This window comes from Morone saxatilis, unplaced genomic scaffold, assembly GCF_004916995.1.
Source record: "Morone saxatilis isolate NCDOM2014 unplaced genomic scaffold, NCSU_SB_2.0 Contig2, whole genome shotgun sequence".
NCBI lineage: Eukaryota > Metazoa > Chordata > Actinopteri > Moronidae > Morone > Morone saxatilis.
This window is the reverse complement of record NW_023339762.1, coordinates 13,722,722-13,738,587: the sequence shown is the minus strand read 5'-3', so window position 1 is coordinate 13,738,587 and position 15,866 is coordinate 13,722,722. Positions and strand designations below refer to the sequence as shown.

The 15,866-nt window shown below is 40.4% G+C and overlaps 1 protein-coding gene across 2 annotated transcripts; it reads right to left on the bottom strand.

Annotated features, from left to right (window-relative positions):
• Nucleotides 1-2,234: 2,234 nt before the first annotated feature.
• On the bottom strand, nt 2,235-15,011 carry cep152 (centrosomal protein 152). Of its 2 annotated transcripts, none has more exons than XM_035665860.1 (27): nt 14,918-15,011; nt 13,086-13,192; nt 12,905-12,965; nt 12,478-12,813; nt 12,110-12,269; nt 11,274-11,414; nt 10,565-10,704; nt 10,159-10,359; nt 9,881-10,028; nt 9,652-9,743; nt 9,372-9,535; nt 9,034-9,235; nt 8,799-8,903; nt 8,574-8,704; nt 8,352-8,480; nt 7,915-8,050; nt 7,472-7,657; nt 7,121-7,381; nt 6,839-6,970; nt 6,083-6,736; nt 5,578-5,653; nt 5,265-5,432; nt 5,071-5,155; nt 4,438-4,520; nt 4,072-4,228; nt 3,881-3,987; nt 2,235-3,797 (listed from the first exon to the last, which is right to left on the bottom strand). In XM_035665860.1, the coding sequence occupies exons 1-27, from the start codon at nt 15,002-15,004 to the stop codon at nt 2,974-2,976; spliced, it is 5,073 nt and encodes a 1,690-aa protein (XP_035521753.1). In that variant the 5' UTR covers nt 15,005-15,011; the 3' UTR covers nt 2,235-2,973. The 2 variants fall into 2 exon arrangements, with proteins under 2 accessions (XP_035521753.1, XP_035521754.1); XM_035665861.1 differs by having other exon boundaries at nt 3,881-3,984; nt 14,918-15,004.
• Between the last annotated feature and the right edge of the window lie 855 nt (nt 15,012-15,866).

The window sequence follows — 15,866 nt, the reverse complement described above, 5'->3', positions numbered from 1 at the left end:
TAGTTTTTATTTCCCTGATTGAGCATAAAGCCTTGTGTATGTGTAGGGCTTCATGGCTCTAAAGGAATTAAAGATTAATAGCATTTATTTAGGATTGTATGTTCAAATACTGAGTGTAGTTATATCAGCCATTTAATAGTAAACAGTAAAGGCTATTTAGAGAAAGGGATTAAATGACATATTTTCTATTTTCCATTCTACGTTTGGTGTAACTGTGCAGTTGTTGATGTTATGTGTAGATAACATCAATATCTGTGTAGATGTTGTTATTGATATTGTAAAATGTACACAGTCATTTTAATTTATTTTGTTGTATTTGTGAGTTCATTTTATTAAGATTATATCACTATACAATCACATTGTAAAGTATTTTCAAGCCTTTATATTAAAACCTACTGGCTGGTTGTGACTTTACTGACATAATTCATAACATTTAGTGACATCGTTTTAATAAAATAAACTTACAAATACAATAAAATACATTTAAATGACTGTGTGCCTTTAACAATATCAATAACACTCTATAACATCAATATAAAATGGATTCCTTACAATAAAGATGTCCTTTCTTGTTGTTATTGTTTTATAAGAGAATAATTAATGTATAATTGATCCTCTGCTGCCACCCGTAGGAATCTCACAGTAACAGCAAGCTGTCTTATTACAGTAAAGCATGAATAACCAGCTTTTACCTGTTAAATGGCTGATATAACGACACTCACCTTTACAAAGTATTTGAAAATAAAAAATACTAAAAATGAAAATACAATAAAATAGCATCATATGTGGAATTTCCTTAAGTCTACCTGAACAAGCAGTAAAGGGAATCAGTGCGTGTGGTTCTTCTTTACAGATTGATTACAGTTCACATTTACTGGCTATGAAAACTACAGGGTGCAGATCATTATCAGACGTCACCAGGTGTTCATACACCCAGTGTCACATGGTTTAAAGAATCTATCTAATGTTCTAATGTTTTTGCAGTTTGACACATATTAGGGACTAAAGGCTGGGCTATGCTTGCAAAACAACATTAGCACAATCAAAAGTAAAAATCTCTAAGCTGCTCTGAGCATCTACACTCGAAGGGAGGGGCGACAAGCTGATCGTCACACAGAGATGCAAAATGTTTGATATTGCAACAGCAAAAAAGTTAATTAATTAATGGATTTGGTCACACCTCCTATTATTTATTTCTTGTATATGGGGCACAGTCACGCTCCAAGTTGTGGAACTATACAGTTCCTATAATTTGGCAGCTTTGGGGGACGTAAACAAAAAAAAATAATGTTGGCATGGATTCAGTGAATTATGCGGTGGGTTACAACTTGTACCTATATATTTTTATTTACATTTTGGTAAATTGGCACCATTGAAGGTATGCTGAGTTAGCCATTAGCAGCTCCTGTAAAGATAAATATTAAGGCCAAAGTTGACACTGACAGACAAAGTGTAAACACCACTGGGTCAAGTTCGAGTTGGACTACAGGCCAACAGTGTGTCTGGTTAATGGTAAAAGCATCCAAACTTAGTTAAATATTATGTGGTTCTAAGATATTTACTGACTTTACAACCTGAAAACAAATATTATAAAATCCTGAGGCTTCAAGGGATAGACTGGTTGCGTCTTTCATATCATGGCATAAGAATGCATTTTCAGATTAATTAAATTAATTGTAGATTGCAGCCTTGGTTGACCTTACTATTGCAATTGTGACAAAAAGATGTACAGTGAAAATAAAATGTCAGAAAATGAAAAAGGATCCTTACAGTTTCCTAAAGCTCAAGACGACTTTGTCAAACTGCTTGTTTTGAAGAAACCAGCTACATTTAATCTCTGAGAAGCTGGAACCAGTTCTGGTGTTTGTTTAATAAAAAACTAAAACTGAAACAATTAATCACCCAGCAAAATCAACTCATCAACTAAGCTGTACCAGAGCGCCACCTGAGGTTTCTTAAAAGGAAGTTTCTCCTTGCCAGTTGTCAAGTGCCTACTCATGGTGGGAATTGTTGAGTCTCTAAATAATTTCAAAAAACAGTCGAAACCTGCTCTATTTGAAGTGTCCTGAGGTAACTTCTGTCGGGGCTATACAAATAAAACTGAACTGACAACTGAATCGAATTGAAAGAAATCCCCGATATAACTACTACTTTTTTTAGATTTTGCTTCACAACAAGATTTACTGGAGAGGCTCAGCTCTCACAACAAATCAGTGAGTCCTTCTTAGTTTGCCATAAGGTGATAAGATTTATTAAAATGATTTAAAGCAATATATAAAAACATTCATAATGTATGCACAGCATATCTCATTAATGTAATATAAAATAGTTCAAAATATAAAAACACAGACGCACTGAAATCCTACAAATCCCAGAGAGAGAAAACAGAACACAGGTTGACATAAGCTTTGTATAAACCTCATCCAACACTCACATCGGGCTTATTAACGTATCTCTCATTCAAGGTATCATTTAAAAAATGTGGGCAGAGAAACAACTTTTGACCTTAAGACATTTTCTTCAAAGTGCAAAGAAATACCTGAACACTCTTGAATATTAGCTTTCATCAGTCGACACTGAGAAGCAAAACCAGAAATGTTTGTTAAAAGTGAAATATCACCATAAACACACCTTCCTACAAAAAAAAGGCACTTTCTAAACACATTTTTATCTATCAAGGCTGTATTTATCAACCCCCCTGAAATGTGAAAAGGAGAATGAGAGGCCAAAAGAAACAAGCCAATATTTATGCCAGAGGTGAGAGATGATCTAGACCGGGACAGAGAGGTACAAAATGTAACCGGAGTGTCTTTTACACTGGAACAAACACTAAACACACAAACACACCGCAAGCAGCTACGAAGGCAAAAGTTCTACATCATGTAAACTTTATACACTGTATTAAAGGCACTATTTGGTAAGCCAACAGAAACGGTCACGTCAGTTTTAGGCTCGTTTCCCTACTTCACAGTGTTATTTTTGTTGGTAGAACGGACTATCAAAGCCGCTGTCCTGCTGGCGCTGTCTCAACTCAGAGAACGGAGGCCTGGAACAAACTCCATGCTGCTTCTCAGCCTCAGAGCCGGGGGTGGGCTCTCTGTGCGTGCTCACCTTTGCATGGTTCAAGGTCTGGGTGTGAGGTGTCTTTTTGGCAATTTCATTATAAACAGTCATGTCAGAAAGATCCGGGGTGAGGCCACCAAACTCTCCTAAGTCGCTGGTTGATGCAGCAGAGATAGAAAACGGCTTCACTGGTTCTACTTTCCTTCCCGAGTAGGAGTGTCTGGAAACCTGGAAGCCCGTGTCCGAGTCACTACTGGTCATGCTCCAGTCGGTCCGTTTCTCGTCTCTGACAGGAGCCTCCTGGACGAGGACGAAGGGTTTGTTCTGTCGTTCTGAGTCGGGGCGGTTGTTTGCTTTGCTGGAGTCAGCTCCCTGCAGGTACAGCTCCCTACTTTTACTCCTCACAGACACACTGACAAAATCCACCTGGGATGGAGGAGCCCCCTGTTGGGAAGGTTTGTTAGAGCGGAGGTGTGTGTGAGCAGCAGTTTGGGGTTTCAGTCCTGCATCTACGGAGGCCTCCTCTTTCCCAGAAGAGCAAATGTCCTGGTGACTTAAAGGGTTAGTCCTTCCTGCAGCCGTTTCTTTCTGTTCTGAATCAGCAGAAGTCTTCCCCCTGAGGGATCTGTCCTCTGGCCTGATGTCAGGAAGCTCCATTAGTGTTGGCAGGTTCTTACTGAAACCTGCGTGCATTCCTGGAGCGCAGTCAGCTGTGGACACTGCTGTAAAACAACCTGTCAATACAAAAAAATACCAATTGATATTTTGAAACAGGCAAACAATCTACAATAAAGCAGTTGTGCACAATAGGACTCACTTTGTAAACCGTAGTTCTTTTCAGATTTACTTTTGATTGGCGTCTCCAGCACTTTTGCCATGGCCGCTAGCTTGCTTGCAGCATTCATTATTTTCTTTTCAGCCCTGCTAAAGACAGGAAGATCAATACAATTAGCCCGAGGAGCCATGATGAAGCAAGCAAACAAGTTGAGGACAATTATGGCCTCTTACCCTGTAGTCTTTCCTCCATCCTCCAGTAACTCCTGCAGACAGGTCAGATAATAGCGCCGCATCTTTCTGGCAGTGTCCTGTCTCTCCCTCTGCACCTCCATGCGGATCATCTCCGCTGCTCGCTCCCGACTCTCCTGGAGGTAACGCAGCATGTCTCCTGCCATGAAAAAAGCAATTGTGATCTGTGCTTTTCACTAGGCACATGTACAAGAAATAACTTAGTAAGATTTGATGCACATGTGTATAAACATACATACATAGTACAGGACATCAGAAACAGGATCTACTTTTGTCTGCACCGTCCTCAATCCGTCCTCAGGAAGGAACATCTACACAGGTATGTCAAAAGTCAGCACCATTACCAACCTCTGATTTTTTCTACAGTCATCAGGTACTGCTGCTTCATCTCCTCGAGGCCTCGCTGGAGACTTTGTTGGTGATCAGAACTCCTGTAAGCAAGAACCATTCATTTGTTGGCAAAGTTTTATTGAAATTCATTCTTCATTAACTACTGTTGAGCCTGAGATTGGACCTGGAAAGATTTTTGATCATAACCAGAATTCTGTATTTCATAATAAGACTGTGTTAGACCTGCAATAAAACACATTTTGCTCAGGCACCATTAAATATATATTAAAGAAAACAAACACACATTTTACATGAAGAGGGAAGGATTTATGCTCCTAAATTTGTATTTACTGTTACCTCACATGACCAGAAAGGACAAAAATGTTTTTTTTCATGTGTTTATTATTTTATTTTACTTCATGCTAACAGGTATACTTCAATTATTGTCTTTAGCCATTTAAAGTAATATTGACAGTTTTATACTGGCTTCTTTTTCCCTTTAATTGTTGGGGACCCAACCTGAACAGTTTCATGGAATTACCATATTACCACTGAGTAATTAACGTGCTTTTTGTCAATACAGTAGGGAAACAATATTTCATATTATTGGACTTTGAACTAAAGATGAGAAATAATAAAAACTACACCAACCCTGAGGATTCTTTGGCTCTCTTCACTTCCTCTAGCTGCTGCAGATGTTCCTCCTTTGCCTTTTGTAGGCTCCTTTCATGCTCATCTGCAATAAACAGTGTTGTAGACCATCAACACATATGTAAAGGTGCTGTGTAGGTTGAGTAAATCTATTGAAATTACATTTAAACCAACATTGTAAGTGCATTAAATACCTTTCAGATGCTGCATGGCAGTTTTGTGCTCTCGAACTCTGTGCTGGAGTTGACGACAGGCCTTCTCCAAGTGTCTCTGGAGCTCCTGGTTCTTCTTCTGCAGCTTACTTACAGTCTCAGTGCACTCTTCCCTGCAACAAGCCTGTTCCTTCCTCTTGGACAAACAGCCTGGAAACAGTCGACAATATTGTCCTGTTAACTTATTTATGGGTACTAAACTATAATAGTCTATATTAAAATAATGAATACTGCATGTAGAAAGTTTTCCTAATTCCCTGCTCAGTGAAGAGACGATAAGAAGCACATTACATACTCTGCATTTTGTCGATTTCGCTCTCATGCTGTTGCTGTGTTTCTTTTAACACACGGGTCAGTCTCTCCTCACTTATCTGTAGGGGCACACATGAAAAGGGAAAAGCAACTTATAAACATTGCACCATATAAAAAGTCACTTTAATAATAAAAAAGCACATTCAGAGAAATGTTAATTGAATGCTACAACATTTATTCATGGCAATACATGTGGTGATAAAAGGAAGATGAGAGGTGTCTGCACACTGACTTGTACCGGCAGACTGAAACGTTTGTAGAGTTTGTAAATTTCACTGTGCAGAGTCAGACAGCCGCTCCCTTTCCTTTGTCGCTATCTTTTGTACTGAACCCAAGTGGGGTTGGCTGTAAACACTACCAAGCTTTTTTGTTTATAGTACATCTTGTGTTAGAACAACTCCAACCTTTTCCTTCTGCAGAACCAGTCCTCACAGATAAACAAGATAAACAATCACTTTTTGACAACAGATAATCTAGAAACAACTTACTTTCTTCCATTCTTTCTTGGCTTGAGATACTGCTCTGTTGACTATGTCTTTGCAGGACGTTTGGATGAGGTGAGTTATTGTGTCCTCTGACGTGGCCCCGCTGGTCCTCCTGATGTCTTTAGTTCCCTGCGGATCAGTTTTGGGATCCCTGAGAAGATATGCCTGGACCTCTGCCAGACCAGTCTGAATCTCTGCTCGTATTTCATCTCTCATCTGCCGTCTCTGGGCCTGCTCTTTCTCTGCATGTTGACATCTCCACTCCTCCTCTCGGGCCCCCAGAGTCTGTTGCAGGCTGGCCTCCATCTGCAGGAGCATCTCCTTCTTCTGGAGGTCCGCATCCTCTCTGGCTTGCTGTAAAGCCTGCTCCAGCTTTCTGCGCTGCTCTTGCAGCTTGGTTTGGTACACCTGCTCACTGCGGACCTGGATGGCAGAGATCTCCTGTTGCTTGTCTCGGTTCCAGACTGCTCTAGCTCCGGCCAGCTCAGCCTTCAGCAGGGCAGCTTGCTCTCTCCTCACTTGCTCCAGCCGAGTCTGGAGAGCTGCCACCTCCTCTTGGAGCTCCTCCACCCTCTGGTTTCCAGAGCTTTGTTCCTCCTGCTGGTTCTTTTGCTTCTTATGCCACTGGTCCTCTGCCTCCCTCAGGGCCTGGGACACCTGACACATTCAAATTTAAATGTAAATTATCAGAAAAGAAAAGAAAAAGAAAGAGTTGACAGCAGTGACACTTTTTAACTCACAAAGATAAAACTGTCATACCTGTTGTTCTGTGCATTTTTCTTGAAGTTCTTCCCATTTCTCTCTTTCCGTTTGGAGAGCTGCTTGGTATTCTGGCAACAAAGTCAAATCCTCAATCCAGCGATTGTAGGCTCTTGTGACTGCACCTTCAACCTGAAACACCAACACATTTATGTCCACTACTGAATTTGTCAACACCTGATGAAGGCAAGATAGCGGATTATGTTCAGGGAACAAAGCATAGCATGTGTACATGTGTGCATACAGCAATGTAAAAAAAATAAATAAAAAAACCCCACTGACCTGATTGGCCATGTCCTCCAGGTGTTTCTCGTGTAGCTCTCTTTGGGTTTGTTTCCTTGCTTCTTCCACAGCTTTGCGTTTAACCTTATCAGCGTCGAGTTGTAGCTGCTGTTTCTGGGCTCTGAGCCTGGACTCCAGCTCCTCAACACTAACTGTTACACTGCTGGCCTCAGTCTCATCTGCCTGACAGGCTGCCTCAGCAGTCTCTCTGAATTTCTCCCTCTTAGCCTCCTCCAGCCTCTGGTCCCATGTCTTCTCCATCTGCACAGAAGCATTAACAGCGTTCAGGTCTGACATGAAATCACCATTATGGAGTTGAGAGAGCTGGACAGTGATCGCGGGATATCATACCTTTTGCAGCTCCTCCTTCCAAGAAGCCTTGGCCGAGGCTACGTGAGAGTTCACCCGCAGCTGGATCTCGGCCTCCTTTTCTTTGGACCAGAGAGCTTTAAGCTGGTTTATTGAGGCTTGATGCTGAGCCTCTAGCTCAGCCTTCAGCTTCTCCACAGCTGTATCGCTCTCCTCTCTCATGTTTTGCTTGAAATGAGAATCAAATTATAAAATTATTCAGTCCACAGGTATTCTACGTATGTTGGATATACAGCATGAAGCAATACATTGAATAAATTGTCAAAAATAGTAAAAGCTACTCATATTCATCTACACAGAATAATTCAAAACACTCATTTCACCTAACAGTATATTTAGATTTTTTAAATTATGTTAATGAGTGAGAAAAATAATAATTTCCAGTTACTTCTGATTCTGTAAACACATTTTAGGACCACGTATACCTCATTTTCTCTGATCAAAGCTTCCTCTTTCTCTCTGTTGCGCATTCTTTCTTCAAGCATGTCCTTCTCCTTGCAGACAGATATGTAACACTCTTGCACGGCCAACATCTTATCATTGGCCTCTGACAGCTGGGTCCTGTGAAGAAGTAATATGTACTTTAAATGAGTTGCAAAGATTTCCAGATTATTTTCACTTACAGCTTGTGAGGGAAGTTATACAGATCACATGAATATCATATTTAAATATTTTCATGTTTAATGCCAACTGCGTTTAATTACAGTAGAGTGACAAGGTTGACAAGGTTGACCAGGTTGACAAAGTATAGGAGTGAACGGCTGCTAATATTATAAACTAACCTTTGTTTTGCTCTATTAGCATGAATAAAGTTTGACAATACTGTAAGAGATATTTTTGTGTTGTTCGGCAGAGGACTTACTCTAACAGTTGGATCTGCTTCTGGTGCTGTGCGGTCAGCTGTTCAACCAAAGCGTCATTTTCCAGCATGAGCTCTGTTCTGATCTGGTTCACCACATCATCCCTATACTGCTGATGAATCCGCTCAGACCTCCATGAAGAAACAGAAACATATGAATTCTATGATCATTTACAGTAAAGATTAACATTAAATCTAATCTTTTCCCACTCATTTGTGCCTTACCTTTCAGAAGCCTCCTGCTTCTCTTGGTCCAGTTCCTGGATCATCTCCCTCATCTTGGTGCAAAGCTCAAAGTTGGCAGACCTCACCTTCTCTTCACTCAGTTTCAGCTCCTTATTCTTCTTTTCCAGCGCCTAGAGTTTAGACAGAACGGCAATCTCTTATCAGTCTTTTCTTATGGTCTAAAAACAAATTACATAATTAAGTTCATGATAAACTACAACCAACCTCCACTTGTTCCTGCAAGAGTCTTTTGTCTTCCTGGAGTCTCATGAACTCTTTCTTGGACTCTCCAGTTATGTCTAGATGTTTCATCTGGCTGGTCTCTCTTACCTGTGAACGCAGATGCATTTTATTATGATTTAAATATACTAAATATAATGCTTGAATCTTTTCAGGTCCATTGGTTGTAAAGGTCCAGTGTGTAGAATGTATTGCCATCCAGCGCTATAGTTGCCCTCACCGAAGAGCTGAGCTTGGCTTCATCTAACTGGGTCTGCAGCTCGTTCATTCGACCCTGACAGAGTTGGAGCTCTTCCTGCAGCTGACTGATCTTCTGCCGCTTCCCCTTCAGACTACTCAGGCAGCGCTGCATCTCCACTCGCAGCAGCCGCAAAGCTTCATCTTTGGGCAGCTTGGAGTCCGACAGGTGAGTCAAGGCAGTACTGACCAAACAGTAGGCAGAAATATTGATGGTTATTGATGAGAGTAGTGATAATAAAGTGGAAATATTGCATGATGATAGTTTCACCATATACAATCGCACTTGTGTGTGATTATATGACCAAAATCATGTTGTACCTGTGAAGCAGTCCATTTTTCCTGTTTGTTTTCTTTAATCCTAAATCCACACAGGATTCAGACATTTGGTTTTCCCAGTCGCTGCTCAGGTCTAATGCAATAACGCCATGTTTCACAGCAGATTCATACAGAGTGATCTGCTCCTTCAAATCAGACATATCCTCCTTTAGGATAGAAATAAAATATGAAAAGTTTAACCAAGCAAGTTTAAGAACACGTATTTTTAGAGTAATAATGTTTTGAGAGTGGTTTCATTCTGCGGCAGAAAAATCTGAAAAACCTGCAAGACTTTGCTCATGTTTTCACTCAGTGCCTTGGCTGATAGAGCCTGCTGTAGTTTGATTTGCATCTGAGTCATCTCCTGCACTGAACCTGAAGAAAAAACAAACGTAAGAGGGAAACAAATATTATTTAAATTTAGCAAATAAAACATGTGCATAAAGGTTGCTTATTAATGTCCTGTGATTTCATAAAAAACTAAAAGGGTGTTGCAGTACAACCCCACTCACTTGTCTGCAGCAGCTTGGCACACTGTTGTTGACTTTCCTCCAGGCGCTGAGTGAGGGTGTTGACGACTCGGGCTCTCTCCAGTTGTTCTTCTTCTCTTTGGCGCTCCAGCTTTTTCACCTGCTCTCCTAACCGCCGACTAACTTCAATCTTGAAGCAACAAAACAAACACGCAGGAGTTTAATCTGCAGGTGACTATACCAATATCTGGACATTTGTCAATAGTGTTGTGGATAATTTGTTGTCCATTGCTGCGTCCTGTGACAGTAACACTACTCACCTGTTCGTTCAGAGCTTGAGAAGTAGAGTCTAGTTTCTGCTGTAGTATCAACAGTGCAGCGTCATGCTGCTCCTTTATGACGGTAAGGTCTCTGTCATGCTGCTCCCGCGTTCTGGACAAGGTGTCAGAGCGACACAGCTCAAGCATCTGCTGCTTCATGCTGTCCACTGCAGCCTCTGCCACCCTCTGCTTCTTCGTGTTCTGCCAACAAAGTAAAACGACTTGTTAATTCTGTAAAGCTGACGCTGCTTTGAATACATAAATAAAACAAATATAAATCCTGTATAATGTGATTGAGTTTCTTAATTATATATAACCTGATGTATTGCAGACTGTCTTATAGTTTGCTTTAAACAATTAAGATAGAAAGGACAGAAACTAAGGTGTGAGTTGGCCCAGAACTTACCTCTTGGTCTCTGTCAGTAAGGACCTTTACTTGCTGCTCCATTGCCTTCAATTTGTTTTGCATTTGAACCTCTCTCTCCTTGGCCTCTTCAACCAATCGACTTGACTCCTTTAGACTTACTGCTAAGCCATCCTTTTCATCTATTGATGAAACAAAAAAAAAAATTACATTATGCTCCCAAGAGCAGCACAACCAGCAAGGGAACCAGCACACACAAGGCCAGTGTAGAAGCCACTGAGTTTCTGTAGATAGTGCAAGCTCTCTTATCAGCCACAAGAGGGCATATATACAATTAAGTGAAGACATCCTATTTTATTTTCTTCTATCAATATCAATCAATGCTATAGATTGATAGATAGCCTTTGGCTTTTAATGGTGTATCCCAAAAAACAAAACATATTTGGAAAGCTTAAGTGTCAATCACAATTATGAAACACTATTCTTTTAAAGAGATTATCCATCATAACTTTTCAAGACTGTGATTTATTCAACGTATTCATGTTCAAGTGATTTGTTTAAATTCCACAGCTGTTTAAATTTTAACTTTTAAATGCATGTAAGACAAAAGAACAATCAATCATAACGTGCAAGAAAATTCTATTTCAAGACTTAAAGTAACAAAATAAGTAGTCAGATTACTTTACATGGGCTATGTTAATAAATGGCAAATCCCACCCCTCATTATGAAAGAAAAAACTGTGACACATACCTCTGACAATTGCAAACTGATGCTCGACATATCTCATATTGCGCCTTGAATCTTCCAGTTTTTGCTCCAAGTCTTCAATTTGCCTTTGCTGAGCCTTGTTTAAAATCTGCAGCTGAGCGAGCTGCTCCCTATCAGCAGTTTCTGAAACACAACGCAGAATGTTTAACACATCAATCACTCACACTTTATTTAAACAGTGTGAAGACAATTTAATTTCAGCAATGTCGATTGATAGGGTGTATGTTATAGAGCATTTTAGTCTTTTAATTTAGCGTTAACAGGTGCAGTAAACCATGAGCCATCTGTCTTTTTATCTTCATGGCTAATAAAACCCAGAATAGTCATTATTAAAGCTAGTTAACAGTGGAAATTTAGAAACAAAACACTGAACCAAGTGTCTCCCCTCAGGTTACCTTGCAGGAGTTCAGGTAAATGTGTTTTGTCTGGAGGCTGATGACACTTTGCTGAGCTGAAATAACACCGTTATACTAAGGTTCATGATATCTGTAGCTCATTATATGACCGTTACATTGACCTACGCGGATCATTATTTTTATCACCCCTTTTTTCAGCCTGTCTCAGTTAAAACAACCTAATTTTTGTAATATTGTCCACAGAACAAGTTATGAGCAGCAGAGAGTTAGGTAAGTGTATTGCTGAATGGCACTATGACAGCAGCTGTTGTGATTGAGATAATTCACTTGGATAAATTTGTTCAGCCAGTTCGGGACATTCCTAAGTTGACAATCATGGTACGTTTCAGCTGTTGCACTAACTTGTGATTTACATGTCACTGTACTCCGGTGCTATTAACTAAATAAGACTGTAAGACTCACGTTGTGTCGAGTCAAGGAATTCTCTTTGCAGATGGTTAAGTTGACTTTCCTGGTGAGCGGCTTGTGAGTTAAACATCTTTGGCTGATGGGCAGGATGGTGAGGATTGTAGCTGGCCTTGTACTGATCCACAACTCTGACCCCCGGTCCGGTTTTTAAATCCTGAAGATCACAAAAAAACACATACACATATCACAACTAAACAAAATGAAATAAATAAATAAAAACTAAAAGTTGCACAACTAAAACTACAATCTTTTTCTCAAACAGACGATAAAGTTGTACAACATGCTGATAACTGGTGGACTGTCCATATAATATACATATTTTGGTAGTCTGCTAAATAGACCAAACATAAAACCCCTCTCACTTGAAATTGGTTTCTGGTGTTGTTATGGTCCCCGTAGCTTTGGTTGTCTCTGCATCCTCCTCCTCCATTATACACTACAGCATGATTTGTGCCTTGAGGGAATGGTTTGGACACATACTCGTCGGCTGAGAAATCATTGGTCTCCGTAGATTTTTCTGTGCCCGTGCTGGTGTAGGTATAATCTCCCTGAGCGTACTGAGGATCCTGTGACTGCTGGCTCCAGGTGTGAGGCAGATGTTGACTTTGAGGGTGACTCTGATGTCCATTAATCTGAGCAGCTCCATCCCCATAAGCGTACTCATCATGAGAGCGCTGATCATAGTCAGCTTCATAGTTCTTCAGAGAGACAAGGACAGTAAGGAGTGAGTGATTTTTTCCCCTTAAGATGTTCAGAAGACAAAAATCTATCAGTGAAAACACAACTCACCTGTTCATGAGAGGTTGGCCTTGGATGAGCTGACCACTGTGGAGTCCATGTGGATTGTGGGCTGAGTGGCAAAAAAGGATCATTATATTAAAATGGGATCAGAACATCTGATTGAACCACACCCCTCTGGGTGTCTCCAAATCTGAGATGACTAAAGCGTCAGCAGCAACATGTGTGTTACCTGTTGCCAGTGTTTTTATTGCTGCAGGTGGAGTACTCCAGCTCCGGGGAGGAGTCTCGGCTGTCCTCCAGCATGTCATCGGGCAGGTCTGTGAGCAGTTTCTGCAGCTGTGGGGGAAAAAAGCACATGGAAATGAGTCACCAAGGTTGCTCCGCAACCAAGTTATAAAGTAACACAGATAGAAAAAGAACAGCAGAGATAGTCAATCACTGACAGCCTGAGAGAAGAATGGGCACATGATCATTTTGTTCATGTATGTGTTATTTTTAAGCATGTATTAATGTATTAAACATAATATTAATTATTTGTGTTATTTATTAAGAAAAAATGTCCAAACATTCTCTGGTTTAAGCTTTTTAAAAGTGGGTTCAGTCATTCGGGAGAAAAACAGTAGACTGTTGACAGTTCATCAAATACCTTCTTTGGGTGATTTGAAAACAAACCAGCAAACGAGCCACAGAACACATCAAATGTGTTCTCATCAAACACAAAGCGTCTGTATTTGATGACCTATAAATGAGACTCAACAATCAGTGGTCTTTCTCCAGAATGACTGACCCCACTTTTACATGTGACAAGTTGCTGCTTTTAGGTTTTTACATTAATCAGTTAGTTGCAGCTCTAATGGAAATAAAACTATATTTGTATAAAATACACTCATTATTCTTTTGGTCAAGACAATCAAACACAAACTGTGAAACAAACAGACTTTTTTTTGTCGATACATCGTAAAAACAACCATGCAAATCCTCCGCTGTGTCAACAACAGATTGAGCAGACTTGCTTTAAAACCAGCCATGTGTGATGGAACAAGCAGAGCCAGCTGGACTTACTTCCCACAAGGACTGTTGAATATTCCTCAAATCCTCCACTGTGTCCACAACCGAAGGACCCATCGTCCCACTTACACATGTAACAAAGATTAAAGAGGCACTTCTGCTTCAGATGTGAAGCCACGTTATAACCTCCTAGCCTAATCTTTCTGCAGAGAAGACCTTCTGTGTGAAATATCCAAAACGTGTCTGGCATGTTGTTGGCTCTCTGCAGTATTGCTGCTTTTTGCTCCCAAAGAACTCCATTGTGTAGAGACAACATATAGCAACGTTAACTGGAGCAGAAACATCCCAGTTACTGGTAGCAAACATTTTCCAGTTGACCAACTTGCGTAGAATACAAAGAAAATAAAATCCATTATCAGGATAGATATTCTTCCAAAACCCAGTTCTTCTAAATGTTGCAGCCAACTGGAAAAACACTCACTGGCAGTTTCTTCACGCTCACTGTATTAAGTACAAATGTGTTCAAGCACAGGAACAAGGCAACCTCAAATAAGAGACAGCAGGGAAATCACTGGGCTGAGCTAGTTTCAGTGACACACCTGGAAGGAGGCTTTTTCCTTGGACCAATAATAGCTCAACAGATTGTAAACATGAGTAATAACAGCACAGCATTCCTGTCTAGCTGTGAAACAAGCAGTTCTTGTGATAGTCCAACAGTGCAAACCTCAAATGCTTCCCCAAGCAACAACACTAATTCAGAAAAACAAATCAGGCAAATGTATTGCTCAAAAAGAAGCATCGACATGTTTTTCTAAATACACCAATATGAGTATATAAGTAATGCTTAGAGCACTTTACATACTACAGTTATTGTTTCATTATGTCACACATGTCCTGGGTATCTTAGATCATCTGATATGTTGGATGTTTGAGAATATGTATAATCAAGAAACCAACAATCAGTCTACCATTAACACAATCAAACAACTAGACACAAACTGCAACACAGGTTATCCCAACAACTTCACAACACTGCAGTGATGTGTCTTATACCTCCTGCTCTCTTGCATAGTCTTCCTGATCGTACTCCTCTTCATCATGCTGGGTTTGAAGAGCAGCGCTGTCAAAATCAATAGACATGATGCAGAGCCTGCTGGAGCACGGAGAAAACAAACTAGAGTTAGAGGAAACAAACAAACAAACAAACAAACAAACAGTGAAAGTATTTGTTACTTAATGGTTAACGTTAACTTAGCTGACAAGTTACTGATTTTAACAGTTCAAAACACAAAATGAGCTCACCTGTTGGCATGAACGGGACGAAGGTTTCTTTTTGTGAGTTGCTTCTTCTTTCATTAGACGGTATTAAGCCCTAACCACATTACTGTTTTACAATACAAAGCAGGGACGATAGCTAACAAGAGGTAACCTGCCCATGTTAGCTTGCCTTAGCAGCAACGAGCTTGACCAAAAAAAAAAAAAAAAACCTTGCTATGCTTTGAAAAACATCCACCTCAAGTCGTGTGATCAAAGATGTAGATTCGTCAGGTAATTAAACAGTTTAAAGCCAGTTTGCGTGTATTTCAGGCCGAGCAGTGAACTCTGAGAGGTAACTTTAATGTAGTTTGCAGTTAACGTTACAGAGCTAACAGCCGGTTGAACGTCTCCTTTAAGAGCCGCAGTCTCGCCCACTTTGAAAACTCGCGCGCATTAGCAGCGCCAAACCGCAGCGCGCACACGGACTATATAACGAGTATTATTGAATCAACATAACGGATGTGAGTCACTAAGAGGCGCATATATTCGTTTAATGTCCACTTCTCTTATTAAAACACGCGTGGTGGGAGCTGTTCTACATAAACAATTAACGTTATTGTTCTTGCTGCCAAACCCCGGAACTCAAGCTAATCACGCCTCCATGGTAACAGCTTCTGTAGAATTTTGGGAAGTGTAGTTCCCGTGTTTCCTTGGAAACGAGCAAGCCTCTTCTTCTTCTTCTTCT